Here is a 16,399-nt window from a genome sequence, read left to right on the forward strand (position 1 = left end):
AGGACAACTGCACCTCACCGTGAAACGCGAGAAAGGAAGTGGCTGCTATTTTCTCAAATAGATGCCTAAGTTGCAATAAAGTCAGTGTTCTTTCAAGTAAAACAAACAAGCAAGCAAGCAAACAAACAAACAAGATTTTGAGGCTGAAAACATCCATTTCATTGTCTGGATATCATGGTGCTCCGCACAGTCAGTTTTAGTGCGCTTCTTGAATCATGCAGCTTTTTCTTTTTTCCATCACTGCATGAAGAAAATAAAAATAATTACCAAACCCTGTCAGATGGCATCATGACACATGCAGAACTTGAATCATCCTTCTAGGTGCTTTCAGATATAAGAAATTCTATCTCACGGCTTTTGTTTCTGGAATAATCTCAAGCAGCTCCGGTACAAAATACAGCTCATTTACCAAATTTAAAGTAATTGTGAAGCAACACAGGATTCAGGCATGTTTGAGAGTGTAACCATCTATGATGGGACTAAATCTATCTTTTCAAAAGAGGGTTTCTCTTGGAATGATCTCTAGGGATATGAAACCAAAGATGAACACACATTGAGAATAACAGCAAAAGAAAGGCATAAAAAGGGTGGTCCTGTGGACCAGCAACGCCAGGTAAGGTGAAAAAATGAAAGACAAAAAGGTGTTTGGAAATAAGATTTCAACTAGAGGAGTAGGTAGCTGACAGCTTAAAGAGTGAGGAGAAATACAGAGTATTTCCTTACATGAATAAGAAATTCATTCAAATCTAATATGGGAGTCCTTGCTAAGATACAAGTAATTCATAGCTCACCTATCACAGCATTTTAAGTGTCAACAGAGGAATGAATTTGAATAAAATCCAACAAGTTTCCATACAGTACGTGCTATATATTATCAGTCAATAATAACTAAGACAGAGCCCAGAGGAGGTTTGTATCACTGACGTTTCAAAATACTGTTATTTCATGACTGTTAGAAGACCCAACTACACAGAATCAGGTGGTTTGGCCACTAACTTCAATCTTGTACTGTTTTCGCTTACAGCTTATCACCAGGAGGGCAGTATAGCAATTAGATTTTCACTTCCACCAGCCATTTTTAATATCTTCCACTTCAAAGTCTACAATAACTGCGCTTCAGAGCGTCAGGAAATGAAAACTCCTGTCTCCATTTGATATTTCAGAAGGACCTCAAGGGGAGGAAACTAAGTCATCCCAATGGGAATTTTGCCAATATGTAATTACTAAACTCCCCGCTTGCTAATGTGCATGAAGGATCAATATAAACTTCCTGTTACTCAGAGAAACACAGCACAGGGTTACTCCAAGCTGGAGAACAGGATGAATGACGATTTAAAAAAAAAAAAATAATAAAAAATGGGGGGGAGTGTTTAGAGTGTTTATTTTTAAGTGACAAGATCCATTTCTTATCTCCTGTAATTCTTCTTTCCATATACTAAGCAAGCCTTGATTTCTTGATTTGCTTTACCTGGACGGTAACTGAAGTTGCAAATTCAGCAATTCAGCCACCACGTTTCTAATAACAAAATGGGGAAAATACTCAAGGAAACAAGTAGTGAAGCAGTTACTGAACTGTATAAGCTATATACGAAAGCTTCCTGAAGAATTATAAAAATGGGCTCAGATAAATAACAATTCAATCTAATGGATTATTAGAAGGACTGTTAGATCTCTCTAGGTATTTAAAATAAAATCAGAAATCTAAATAGCAAGTTAATATAGACGATAGGAACCATAAAATTAGAAGGTAGATAGAACACCATAGAAAAATGTGATAACATGAGTACATTTCAAAGGAATGCTGCATTAATCTAGCTCTGTATAGATGTTGGCATAGTATTATGAGAAAAACTGTAAGAGACAAATGAAAGGGGGTATCAGATACAGCAACCAGGAGTGATACAGACGAAAAGAAAACAAAAAAAAAAAACCAGCTACCTAAACCTTGGTCAGGCAGCAGCTACAAGAAAGCAACTTGGAAGCCAACAGATTTACGTGGGGGAAGGACTGAAAAAAATTATTTGTATTACCAAATAAAAGCACGCTGATCAGCACAAACAGACTGAAGCAAGGAAAAGCGAAGTTTAGGTAGAATGTCTAGAAATCAAGTTTATTCGGCGGCAGCAACAACAACTCCTAAAAGAAGCCATGAATCCTGGAACTATTTCAAACAAGACAGGACAACACGCTGCAAGATACATGAAGAAAACAATCCAGCATGGGTGAAGAGAGGAAGCAAAGGAGGCAGGAGCACAGCCTCCTCCTCAATGCTAGCACCAACACAGAAGCATACCACTGGTGTGAGCACACCGCGTTCCCGTCACACGCGTCTCAGCCCCAGCTGCAACACAGCACTTGCTTCCAGTAAGTCCAAGCGCTGGGACAAGGCCAAAAAAACCAAAGGCAGCATTGCTGCTGCAGAGCTGGTGGCCACCTGGGAAGTTTCAGTTTTTAAAGTCAGCGTGCAGGGCACTGCTTCTACATCTTTCTAGTTAGCTTCTCCCTTGCTGGGCCTCCATTTCTCCAGGATATGTAAATGCATGCTGATATCCTTCTGAACAAAAATTGTACAGGTAAACCATTTCAGTGATTTACTGGATTGGGGAGGGGTAATGAGGTAATTTTAGGAGAAAAAAAAAAAAGATTAATTATTAACAACACAATTTGATTTTTATTCCCAATGCTCATTTATGAGCGGTTCCAACATGCTGTGTCAAGTGATAAGTTCTGATTCACGGCCTTACACACTTTATATTCCAGCTGCAGAATTCATTCCCCTGGCATTCATCATACTAGTTCAGCTAATATTTTTGTAGATATTGTTACTCTGATTACAGTATTTTGTGTTACATTTGTGTTCTTCAAAACAATCAAAAGGTAATTAGAAGCAACTCTCAACACTCCTGACTAACAAAGCACACACAAGAAAGCTCAGTTCAAACCTGCAAAGTGTGGGTGTATTTTCTAACGCACAAGCCTCTCTTTGGTATGCACGTCTTACAAAAGCACTTATTATTAAACTACTTCTGAATTGCCCTAGGTTACAATTAAAGCATCCTTTTCTTTAGCCTCACCTCTCTGCAAAGTGCTTTGCTACTGTGTAGTAAAGACGCTAGAAAATCAGAACCTAACAGGAGACTGTACTAACACTGACCTTGCTTCTTATGTATATTATGCTAAAAATAAATGAGTGAAAGCTAATACTACACAAATCCAAATTTTAAAGCTCCACATTTCTTTGTAAAAAACTGACACCCTTGCAATCCCAGAAATCCAACATTTTTGTTCATAATGCAAATTTAAACTTAGATGGTGAAACACTTATTGCTGGGCTAAGAAGTTTTTGATCTTACTCCTTCATATCTAAAACCTATTGGTTACCTATTTTGTCTCCATTACTGCAGTGTCTGAGCAGAGCAATGCTTCTGTGGACTTATCCTTAATATCCTTGCAAGAAAAGGTCAGGCTAGAAGAAGGTGCCTGAGTCACAAAGAAACCTGCCTAAAACTGAAGCCAGGACTTTCAAACACCTAAGTGTTCCTCTAGCCACTAGACCATCCTTACCGCCACAATAACAATGAATGAGTTCACCACAACATGTCTCATAAATAAAGCTTCAAATTAGAAACTACAGGGTAAGCACTGGGTACTTTCCAGAAACAACATTTTTGTTACCAATTCTTATAATGTTTAGTGTAGTAGAGTCCTCCTCCTGGAATTCTTACAGACTATCACAAATGAAGAAAAAGTGTCTAAAGACCCAGAACTTGGATTGACATTTTTATTGAGGAAGGATGACTGATTGTTTTTTTTTTTTTTCAGAGGTATCTGTCTTGAAGCCTTTCATGACTGAAGTCCAAGGTCTGCACAAGATGCTGTTCCTCACAAAAGGGTTAATAGGGCAGATTACAAAATGTGGAGGACTGACTGTGAAGTTTAACAGATAATTATGAAAGCAATTGCGAGGGAAATATACTGAGATGACAGGCCAGAACAAAGATAGCTACAACAGCTAAATCAAAAAGCCATGTTCCTCACTTTTGAGGCCAATTATCTTACTGGGGCTCTAATTACATCTATCACATCTAGGTCTGTCACAAGTACAGGGCATTCTGAAGCATTACTAAATGTTTTTGGGGTTTTGAAGAGACCATTACATGAAAAATAACAGTATTTAAGGATGTAACAAAAGTGCCAGAATCCATCCTTGGCCGTTTTTTGAGATTGCTGGAAACAGCCTGGACAAACATGGTAGTATGCAGCTCCTTTAGAGGCCACTTCATTCCCAATCCAAGATATCCACAATTAACTGGACTACAGGGAATAAACTTGCATGACAATTAGCTAATATGCCAGCCTGTCATATTTTAATGTTGCTTTCCTAGAATATGGGAAGCCTCACGGGAAGAAAAGCATCATTTCCCTGATAAGCGTGCACCTAAGATGATAGCAAGCAGACCAATTACTTTGAAGTACACCTGGAAGGATTTTGCAAGTAAATTTAAAGTAAAAACAGTTGACATAAGCAGATCATTTGAAATATCAATCTAGAAAGCTTACCGAAAGCAAGTGCTTACAGCTGGAAAATGCAATCAAAGTCTAAAGAGATTAGGCTGAGATGATGTAAAGTTAGAATATTACATGCAATAAGCTTGTTGCTGAAGGGCAGATTTGCTGCTATTATAGCCTTTACTGGAAAACAAAATAAAACGTATTTTAAATGTTATTTTAAGACAGGCTGGTGATGTCAGATTGGAAAGAAACAACCAAGATGGGGAAGTTTACTCTTCAGCCACTGCTAAAACCAAGCAGTGACTAAATGACATTATAGAAATCAACCACTGAATTTTCATCATACTTAATTCCCACCAGTTCACCTTTCTTCTACACTGGTGTCAGCACCCCAGCTTCACGTTCAGTGTCTGCACCAACTGCTCTAAACCTAAGGGTCTGTCCAGAGCAGAAAGCACAGCTTTTGGCAGCTGACAAGTTTTGAGCTCCCAGAGGACATCCAGCCCGACATCTGTCAGTCCTCACCACAAATAAGAGATACCAACTTGAGTCACAGTAAGCTGTGGGTTTCATCTTGGAGGCTCCGTACGACTCTTCCAGGCACTGTGCAGTGACACAGGGGAGCCCAAGATGCTCACTGGATGGCGGAGAATAAAGTGTGTCAGAGCTCTTTTCCAGGTATTTGTAGATTTAGTTTGAGTAGCCTTTCTTCGAAATCCAAATTCTCTTTACTTGCCTCCCTTTCTTGCTATCAGTGTGGATTTCCCCTGAGTGTTCAGTCTCTCCTACTAATGCCATTTTTTTGCATTTCCCCCTACTTGGATGGTACGCAATTAAAGGTGGGATGCTATGTGACAAATGCAAATCAGAGCACATGGAGATAATTAAACTAGTCAGCAACCACAGCCTGATTCAGACATACAGCGACCATTCAAACACTTGCTGGAGACATTCCCTCTCTTATCAGCAGTACTAACAGAAAATCCCCTCTGGAACTACCTATATTTTTGCAGGACTGCCTTAAATGAAAATTCCTAAGGCTACCTCAAACATCTGACAAATGAAAGGCACCCAATCTCAGAAATGACTCAGACGACTCTTCTTCACTCCTAAATACCTAACTTTATCTCTTACATGTAGGCACTTCTTTTCTCTAAAGTCTTTATAACCTTTTCCAGTTAATATGACAACCTCTGGCAAGAACTTTCAACAATGCCCAATTAATTCAGTAACACAAGGCTCGAAGGTTGTTGCTCCTGGTCCACAACTAACTCCAACGCTATTCTTTAGTTACTGTCCAATTGTTATTTCAAGACAACTTTCTGGTTCTTGCTTGAAAAATGGAAAGAAAAAAATTGGCAGTTACCTATCTGCCAACAAACCCTGGCAAAAGCTATTTATCTAGAGGGAAAATGAAGCTTCTCCATAAAGACAGTAAGATCAAAGTCCAAATCTTAAGTATCTCACAATCTAAACCAAATACAGGAAGAGATATACAACACATTGAAGGTTCAAGCTTTAAACATTTTTTGCTATAAATATAACTTAATATAGTACCTACACAACAACAGTTCGTAAGGTGAGTGGCAAGCACACAAGTCAATTTTATTGAGTAGTAAACAATCAAAAACTGAACATAAAATCAACCAAGTTCCCAGCACAAATGGTGGCCCAAAGACTGGCAGAGGAAACTTGCAGAGGGCAGATTTGAGACAAATGTGGAAAAAGTACCATAAAGCTGAGGGAAAAAAAAAATTAATACAAAAGCCATGTGGAAATCAGCATGGAAGAGTTTAAAGGTAGGAAAAAGAATTAAAGAGCTTGGAAGGGAATGCGCTTAAGAAGAGGAAATAGCTTTAAAATATTTCTCTGCATCCTATAGAACAGAGAAAGAAGAAAAGAACAAGAAGAAATTAAATTGGGATGGACTGAAGAGTTTTAACATTCCAGTACTGTGCTAATGCTCGACATTATGCTGAAGACTATATTCCTAGGGGCACCACAGGAAGATAAAATTTGGGCCTTGAAAGATTTAACAGCCACCAAACCCCAAGCCTCCAAGTGAAAAGCAACTGTGATATCACAGATCACAAAGCCATCGCAGTTTGTTTAAGTGAACGAAAACAACATCTGCTGTATGATTTCACTACCACGGTGCACTTCTCTGCTGCTTTCCAAGGCGTCTACACAATTCAATTGAGCCGATTCTTATTAGAGACTGCGCTCACCAGCTCGAAAGCTTGTATGGCACAAGCCATACAAAGTGGCAATGGTCATCTGGTTTTCACTCCGCTTCTTGTAAAGAAAGCCATGAACTTTCACGCTGCTGCTGCTAGCTGCAGCTTTATGGAGATGGCATTAAACTCTGCCCATTTGCAGAAGACGGATCTGCAGGTACAGGGTGCCATGTACATAAGCGCATTGCCAGCCTTCTTTCTAAATCTGTTACTAAATTGAAAAAATAAAGTGTTTTGCTTCTCCAGTTTTCCAGGCTGTTTACTCATGCACTGGTCAGCACATTGCATACAGTTAGTTCTCTCTGCTTGTATGAGTCATTTCCACAACTGTGAAAAGGACTTGGGAAAAAAAAAAAGAAAAACTCAAAGAAAAAAAAAAAAGAAAAAAGATAAGGCATCAGTTTTCATTCATGAGCAAAACATCACCTGAAGCAACTCTGAGTTTATATATTTTGTATTTCTTTCTTAAGTCTACAAGATTTAAAGCCTGGAAAAAAAAAAATCTGTATCCTGTGGGAGGAATGCAGGGGATATCTGTAGAAATACACCCTGCAGCTCTCCTCCCGAGTGTACTAACCCAGAGCAGGCTCCACAGCTCACCTTCTGCAGCTGGGGGCCAGCACTGGACCTGGCAGTCCCTGGCAGGAGGAGAGCCCTGGAAACTCCCTCCAAGAGCAATCAAGTCTATAATGAGAGTCACACAAACATACCCTTTCTTACACAGCAAACCTTGTTAAGCACTTGTTAGAGAAATGTGAATTCCACTCTGGGACAGTAAAATCAGTTCTTTGGGGCATTTTAGCTCCCTGCTGTTGGTGACCCATTTGATTTCAGAGAAAGCCAGGTCTGCAAATCCCATTACACAAAAACATGTAAGTGATTTTTCAGGTATCCCTGGGTTTCCTCATTGTAAGGTCAAAACACCCATTAGAAAGGATCACAGTAGCAAGCTTTCAAGTCAAGAAGCAGCTCTCTGCCTGAACAAATAAATGGTGTTGACCAGAGGAGATGAAGAAAACCTGATGAACAAATGACAGATCTAATACAGAAATACTCTGTCCCAAGATTATCAGTGTCCAGACTATTTTTAATGCTCAACTATGCTACACAGCCCCACAGGATGACTTCTTTGATCTAACACTGCATCTGATTCCTAAATGCTGGATCTTGTCCAAATGAAAATCCTTATCCAACTGGAATTAGCAATTACTAAAAATCCAGCCTACGGGGTAGTAGCATCTTGAGCTTCCGCTGCAAATAATGAGCTCATTAAAGCACTGTATAAATCAGAGAGCTTCCAGGGTCATGTTTTACGACCATAAAGTTGATACCTTGAAATCCTACTAGTTGGAACTGATAGAAAACTGAGTCTGGTGTCCTGTGCCATGCATCCATGAATCACAGAAAAGCAGATGTGGAGGAAGAAACTGAGGGAGAGGGACCGCTAGGATGAGTTACATACACAGTCCTGGCTTCACTCACCTTGTACTGTTAGGTGGAGGCAGACGTTCAGCTCACCACGTCTTTTTCTAATTCTGATTGTCTGCTTTCCTGTCTAAAGAAGGCTGAGCCTTGACTTCACCTCAAACCTACAAGTCAAGTCTCAAACTAACATCCTGAACTTTGTCCAGCCAAATCAACCCACACTCTTGTCCCATTCTCCAGCTCCTCTGGTTAGAGAGGAGAATCAGGGCACCGTTGCCTGAACTAGGCTTCAAGGGAAAATACCCTCTGGCCCACAAAGCCACCTGGAGATCCTTTAAAAGACACACACTACAGCACACATCATTCCAGGGTCACTCCAAGGACACTGGACTCAGAAAACAAGTCCAAAGGAACCAAGGAAACCAAAACCAAATAAAATAAAGCCCAAGGCCACAGCTGGGAAACAGAAACGCTGCTGGATACTAATTTCAATTTTGAAATAAAGTTTGGAATTTCCCTCAGGAAAGCTCTGCAACATGAAGGGCAGGTTGAGACACTAGTTGCTGGAAAGGTAAAGAACTGGAGAGGAACCTCGTAATGGGGGGGGGGGGGCACAAAGGGTGCATCCCCCCACCGGGACTGACAGAAAGAGCTACTTCTGCCTCCCAAGCTCCAGCCACACTGAAGGACATACTCTGCCAGGGGTCAATGGACCTTACTGTAAAGGAGATAATGATCCGGCAGATGCTGACTGCACCAATCACTTAGACAATGTCCATTTTACAGTCCCTGATCACAGTGCATATGCAGCATATTTCTTCAAGGAATTTAATTTTTAAAAACAGATAGGAAGAAAACATCCTGGTCAGACACTACAGGTTTCTGAGCTAGCACCAAAACATCAGGTATTTTGCAGTTGCATTTTCAAGTGCACAAAAGGGTCTGTGCCTGAAACCTTAAATCTAAACCATGCCCAGCAAAATCACTGGGACTCTACCCAGAGCTTGCCTAGATGGGGATATTCAGATCAATTTAATGGTAAAAGATCAACACTAAAGCAGTGCTGCTCTGTTGGTTTGGTTTTTTTTCACAGTTGTAACATTCTCCAGAAACTTCTCTCTTCCTGACACCTTCCTTTCTTCTTTGTAGTACTTCCACAACCACAGAATAACCAAGCACCTTTAATTCATGCAGCAGCTCAGCTTCTCTGCTAACAGACTGGAAAATGGCTGTAATTAATGAGGCAGGTGTAAAGAGCCCCACACGTAGAAGACTCAAAGCAGTCAAAGGTAGTTAGCTTTTCGCTGATAAACACTTGTAAGTGGGTTCCCTTCCAGCATTATAAATTTCTTTTTTTATATATATATTTGGAATTAAAAGAACTCTTTGCATTTTCTTAACCTTTCATGATCCATGAACCTTTCCGTGATCCTCTTTAGGCCTTTGAGATAGTCAAGAGAAACAGTCAAGTGTGTTAGCACTTGCATGCCTTGCAAGATAAAACAACCATATACCACTGAGCTGTTGGGGCTGCAGACAACTCCCAGAGTTCCTTTGAACATTTTTGCAGCAATTATTACATCTTTCTTTGGTTTAAAGAACATCTTCCCCACTGATCTGCGAAAGACTCCAGCAAATACAGAAAATGCATTACATAAATAGGAGTTTCACATACACAAAAAGACACAACAAACCCCAGACTAAAGAGATTTTTGTCTTTCAATTATGACAACAGTCTTTTATATCTGTGACTAAAGACTCACTTAAAGGCATTTAAAAAGTCAGCAGTGTTCCTTTACCGTAATTTATTTTAATCTTCCTATTTCTAGGTACAAATATACATTCTGCAAATTCATATCATGCAGTTCATAAACCTGTCTGCCTTAGTTTGCACATAAGCAAAATTAAATTGTACAAATGCCGCTGCTGTGTTACCATTTGGAGTGGCAGATGTCCAATTGCCAGCTGCACAAGTACTGAATATGAAGCACTAATTACAGAGTAGTCAAACGCTTTGTTAAACCATATTTAAGAATTTTATTGTCATTTAATAACTACGCAAGTTTTAGTAGATAAACACACATGTGATCCATTACCATAGTGTCCGTCAAGTTTTAAGCATATCCATAATGTGATGGAGGATAAATGAGATCTGTTGATTGGACAAATGCAGACTTCCCAAAAGCCTTTGACCTTGTCTTTCAATGAAAGCTCTTGGGAAATCAGAAATAATTTTCTGTTGAAAAGATAGCTGTCCTGAGATGAAAGATAGAGTTGCATCATCGATTAGAAAGTGGCAAAGAGACAAAAAAAAAAAGAAGGATTTTATAAAAAATATATAAATCATTTTGATGTATTTTGCCACAATTACAGTGCCGCGTAACTATCTTCAGGCTTAAGTATATACATTTACAATCTGGGAAGCAAAACAAAATTAATGCAACAGTATTTGCCACTGATTCAAAATCACTTGAAAACGTTAAAGAAATAAGAAAGCACAACAGCAGTGGCCATCCACCTGGCTTCCAAGTTTACTTCCGCTGTATTACTCTTTGAAGGAAGGAACCCTTCTATCAACTTCCTTTTGCCTGCAGCACAAAAAGCGAGGTACAAATGTTCATCTTAAAAAGTATCCCACAGCCGAGCATCGTTCAGTACACTCCACTTGACTTTACAGCCACCATCAATTTGTTTAATGTTCCCTTTACCTTTTTGTCAGTACTGCCCCCTAAGTTGAGGGAGCTCCCTCAAGGAGCCTGATAAATTTAAAGAGGAAACCTGTAATGTGGCTTCCTGCAATTAGGTCATTAAAGTTACACACTCAAATCCCTTTCAGTCCTAAAGTCTGTGAGGCTGTGACATCATCTTCTCTTAAATCGCATTTTAGAACTCATCTGTGTCATGATGTCTTTAAATAATTCAGCTGCAGCCAGGCAGTTGGGCTGATCACACCCAATTAATCCTGATGATTCTTCCTTCACCTGCCACTTTATTACTAAAGGAACAGACAGAGCTCTTGAAGCCAGGCAGAGTTGGCTTTATTTTATTTTTTAACTCCCATGGATAGTACCTAGCCCAACAGTCCCTGGCTGCTTTCCAAAGCCTCTGGCAATAGAGGCAAAATACAGCAGGATGCCCAAGAGGAACAGGTGACAGTACGTATGTGGCAGTCAGAATTCAATATTAATAACATTATTCTAACTTGAAGTAAATTTTGCAAGCTGTTAAGTTCCAAAATAACGATCCCCATGCAACACAGAAATCTGTGCATGTTTGACAGCTGTCTTTTTTGAGCAAAGCTTAAAAAAAAACCAACAAAAAAACCCCAGTATTTTTGTGTCACTGTTCACAATGTAGAGAATGCTTGTATGGCAGCGTTAATGAGATATCTCGCATCTAACAACACAAGTAACATTAATCTTATCTCAATCTCTTATCTCTTGTCTGAAGCAAAAACTGGAAGGATTGAAGGAAGAGCAGCAAAAGTGGCTAGAAACATTTAGAGAAGAAAAAAGAGAATCTACACAAGATTCCCATAAAGAAATCACAGTTACAAGTACTTATTTACGTGATCTCTAATGAAAATAAAATGCAATTGATTTAACTCTGGTAATAAAAAAATATTTTCTTATATGAAGGTAGCAGAAAATACTGAGAGAGGACCAGAAGCCAAGAAAGAAACTATTTGACCAATTTCTTGAGAAGCCTGAAGCCACATTGCAGATGTTTGCTGCTGTGTAAACGCCAACATAAGGATATACCATCTCAAAAGCAGTCATGTTGTAGATGATGCGTATTACTCATGGACAATGATAGCTCAAGGCAATATTTCGCATACCTGGAAACATCACTCAAGTTTGATCCAAACTGAAACACAACGCTGAGTTGATAACAACAACAAAATCACCCCCATGATTCTCCTGACTGAGAATTATAAACCCTCGGGTACCACAGAGGGCTCCTTTGAATTTAAAGTATTTGTTTAATTTGATACTACTCTCCGTGTTTTCAACAAAGGAAATCTGTGAAGATTAGTTATATCCACTCCTCATATTCTACAAAACACACCCTTCTTACAGGCATAACAGTGAACGCAAGAAGCGTAAGGCACTTGTCATACAGACATTCACATCAAAGCAGACCTCCAAAACTGAACACTATGTGGGCTAAACGTGCCTGAAGCATCAACCCTGCTAAAATAAGGAGCTAACTGTAACATTCAAGCACTTAGTGTTAAACAACAGCACTTACATTTGACCTTGTTCTGTTTGCTTGGGTGGGAGGATGCTGTTTTTTTTCCCCTTATTATTATTATTTTGCTTATGTTTGTGTACAAAATCTTAGGTAATTCAGCATGGAGCTGGAAAAGATTAGTTAAAAAGAAAAAAAACATCTCTATTGCTTGCCCTCTAGCACACAGGAGTCAATCCAAAGCTCCTGAGAAACCCTGAAGAAGGAATTACTACACCATACAATAGATTTGATCAGTGAGGGGATTTAAGAGTCGTTTTAGGGCTTAACATAGTTGAACTGGCAAAATAATCCTTTTCAACTGGTTTTCCATTTCAATTGGCTTAATATTCTACAGAAGGATGTAGAGCAGTTAGTCATCCACCTCCATGAGGGAGGAAAACTGGCTAGGTGCAGACTCAGAAAGGCAAGAAAAAGCATTTTTCATTATTAAAGAAAATGAATCTTTGAATACAGGTCATTGTGTTTGGGGTACGTCAAGAGAATGCAAATATGAAGTGCTACAAAAACACCTTACCTCACCTTCACATCTCTGAATACATGCAATTGATTAGCTGCCATCATTTACAGTAGCTCTTTAAGGAGTGAATGGCAAAGAACTGCATGTAGGCTTCCGGAACACAATGTAGCAATTTGTACTAAAATTAGCATATTAAAAACAAATTGCTAAATGGCACAAAGACATAATTTGCACAACAAGCATTCAGTTTGGCTCTTCAGCCTGCAACCTAAGGAAAACATAATATTTGATTTGGACCTGGCAGTACGCTTCAAGCTTCTGGCCTCCAATAGTTTCTTATAAATTATTTATAACAAACATTTAATGCAAAATTTTTAAATATCGTCAGCTTAACCGAATGGTACCAAGACAGTGAGAAGTCAGAAACCGATTTTCACTCTTCTGTGTGCGAGTTTTAAAAACAGTATCAGCAACACAAGGAGAACTCTGAGAGAGATGAGAAAACTATTTTTGTACTTTCTGGTTTGTTTGCTTTCTGAACTTGGGTTTTTGATAGACTAAGAAGGCCACAAAGGCGCGGCAACTGCAGAAGACTGCTGGGCCACACAGACCCCGAATATACTCTCAGCTCTTCTGCTAAAGCAACTAGATTTCAAGGTAACATCTCTCTGATCTTCCAAAGTAACTAGCTTCACATTAAGTATTTTAGAGAAAGTTGGGAAAGAAACCCTCAGTTGTTTTCATGTAAGATACGTTGCCAACCAACTTTTGCTGGCTAAGATTTAAATGCGATGGGTTCATATAATTAAAAAAAAAAAAAATATTTCCTCTTACCCTGAAAGTACAGTCACAGAATTACTGCTAAAGAAAAACTATCTACTACTAGAAAATTATCTACTGTTAAGCTAACCCTAAAATGAAGTGGGCTTATTTACTGTTTTTCTTTTAAAACTTGGACCATTTAAATGCTCTAATTTACACCACAGCCCTTATACACATCTTTTTCAGGGCAACTGACAGACCAACAAACTGCAGTCCCAAACAATGAAACCATATGGAGGGACCAGACCTTCTATAATTAGTCCCTTTTTCTTCAGAACATATACTTTTCCACCTCCCACCATTAATCTCATCCTCATCTTCCTTCTCATGCATAATCTAGAAGCAGATGAAAAGTATCAGTTCACAAGACCAACAATGTAGGGATTATTTCAAAAATTTACATGCTAGTCAATTTTTTTTTTTTTTTTTTTTTAACATGGGTGAAGCAAGAGAGCTTCCTCTTCCCTGTGTGGATTATCTCACAAATTACTTTCTACCACAAGGAAAACACCAAAATACATACTCTGCAAAAGTCTCATTCTATTTAAAAACTTCTAAGTTTGTCCCGGCTTAAGTGTATTTAATTTTGTTCCGTCTTCAGCCAGCCTGCTTCTTCTCAGCCATAAATCTACACATCAACTTCCTTTTTCCTCTGAGTTTCTATGCCGCCCATGCTTCTGTTATTCAGATCCTGTACTCCTTCCTATTCCCACACTCTGAAACCTCTTTCACAAGTATTCATTTTGGTCCCTCACCCACGTCAGGGTTCGTAACCAGGAGTCACAGCCTGGCATGGACGCCCAGAACCTTCCATCTCCTGCATGCCAAGCTCTTCCAAAGCGCTGCTGAAACATCCCAGCTATGCAAAAGGTCTCCTCAGATTGCCCACTCCAAGCACTTCAGGGTAGGTGAGCGTGTTCACTTGAGTACTATTTTCCTAAGGATTTAACACTTCAAAAGCAGCTGCCTATCTAATACGTGTGAAAGCTTTTTGTAGGACAGGGCATATGTCAGGTGGCAGCACATAACTACAACTACTACACCCTTTAAAGTCACTGCCCAGGATACAAAAATACTTAGTTTTTCGGCAAAACATCAGTGACAAATGGCTTGATCCTTTCCCAGCTACCACAATATACCCTCTTCTCAAGCACCTGCTGGGTGACACTGTAGTCTGAGCACCTTCTTCCTTCCCTAACGTGCGCTTGAATATATCCAAGTTCCTGACTGCCTCTGAATAACAGTTTTGAGGTCAAAACAATGACCTGCTGTCTTGCCATGGCTCCAAGCTATCCTAAAACACCACCTGCACCAGAGCGACCCTTCCAGCTACTCTTAACTCCCACCACCTGCACCAGAGTGACCTAATGACGGTCAAGACCCACCAAAGACCAGTTGGGTGAAGGTGTCTCTCCTGGATGAAGAATGCTTCTTCCATATGAAAATACCTTCTCGCTCCTTGCTCTCCCTGAACAGTTTTGCTTGGTTTGACCATCCACGGCTGGGCAGACGCTCCCACCTCCTCTCAAGGGGAGCGGAGCTGCAGACCCACGCGGCTTTACAGCACGACACCCCAGCCACAATTTCAGTGGAAACTCCCCTCTTTGGCCATCCGTGTAGGGCCACACAACCAGCCCTGCTCCAGTGCCAAGCCCCTCAAGCCCCATCTCACCGGGCCACCCCACCTCAGCCACCCCCTCAAGTCCCCGGACACCCTCCTCCTGCTCCACCACCGCTTCGGACACCAGCCAAAGGGACAGATTTGGGATAGGAGAGGGGGGGTGTCCCCAAACAACATGCTGGGGCACGGGGAGAGGGGGAGCTACACCACCCCCTCCTTAAGACACGGATTTGGGGGGGAAGGAGACAGGACAACACCCGTTTCCACCCGCCGGGGCTGGCTGAGGGGTAAGGGGCCCCGTTACTCCGCCATTTTGCCCCCCTCAGGAAAGAGGGGCCGGGGAGGAGGGGGGTGTTCCCCTGCCGTGGGGCCTAGTCAGTGGGGTGGGGGCACGGAGGGTCTGAGGGGAGGATAGGTGGGTGACTGAGGCGGCGGCGGCGGGACGCCGGGGCGGCCACTCACAGAACTCGGCGATGTAGTACGAGACGGCATAGTTCTCCTCGCACCACTCCAAGGTGGAGGTCGGCGGGCCCCAGTAACCCTCCCGGTCGGCGGCCGGAGCCATCGCGGCGCCCGCTTCAGGCCAGAACGGAGCGAAGGGGAAGGGGAAGGAGGGAGAAGGGCGCCGGACCCGGCGGCGGCGGGCGGGGACCGGAGCTTGGCCCGCCCGGCCGAGGGAGGAGCCACCGCGGCGGGAGCGGAGGCCCGCGGGTTGCCATGGCGACGGGCTGCGGCCTGTAGGCGCGGGGAGGCCGGGCGGGCTCGCTTCAGGCCCGGGGGAGGGGGGCAACTTGGAAATGAGAAAACTGCTGAGGCAAGAAAGGCAGATTTCGGAGATTTCGGGAAAATCCAAGGGAGGAAAGAGCGGCCAAGGGCATGTTTGGCTCAGAGGGCCCGCCCGACGCCGCTGTGGAGAGGAGGCAGGGCGGGCAGCGTGGCGGCCTCGCTGCGGCCGCTGGTTCCTCACCCGTTTTTTGGGGGGCCAAAATCAGTTCCCCCGGGTGGGTTTGGTGGCACCGAGGTGGGTTTCTCCTGGCTGGTTCTCCTTGTAGGCTGCGAGGAGGGTTCGTA

The 16,399-nt window shown here is 41.6% G+C and overlaps 1 protein-coding gene across 1 annotated transcript in view; it reads right to left on the bottom strand.

Annotated features, from left to right (window-relative positions):
- ACER3 (alkaline ceramidase 3) overlaps positions 1–15,893 on the bottom strand; it is a gene marked incomplete at its 5' end in the record, with an annotated part of 56,143 nt that extends 40,250 nt beyond the window's left edge. Inside the window, one exon of the mRNA XM_082498760.1 lies at positions 15,791–15,893. Coding sequence (XP_082354886.1) covers positions 15,791–15,893 — 103 coding nt within the window. The remainder of the gene's footprint in view (positions 1–15,790) is intronic.
- Positions 15,894–16,399: the final 506 nt, after the last annotated feature.

The sequence above is a fragment of the Vanellus vanellus genome (assembly GCF_965231255.1).
Source record: "Vanellus vanellus genome assembly, chromosome: 1".
NCBI classification, from domain to species: Eukaryota; Metazoa; Chordata; class Aves; order Charadriiformes; family Charadriidae; genus Vanellus; species Vanellus vanellus.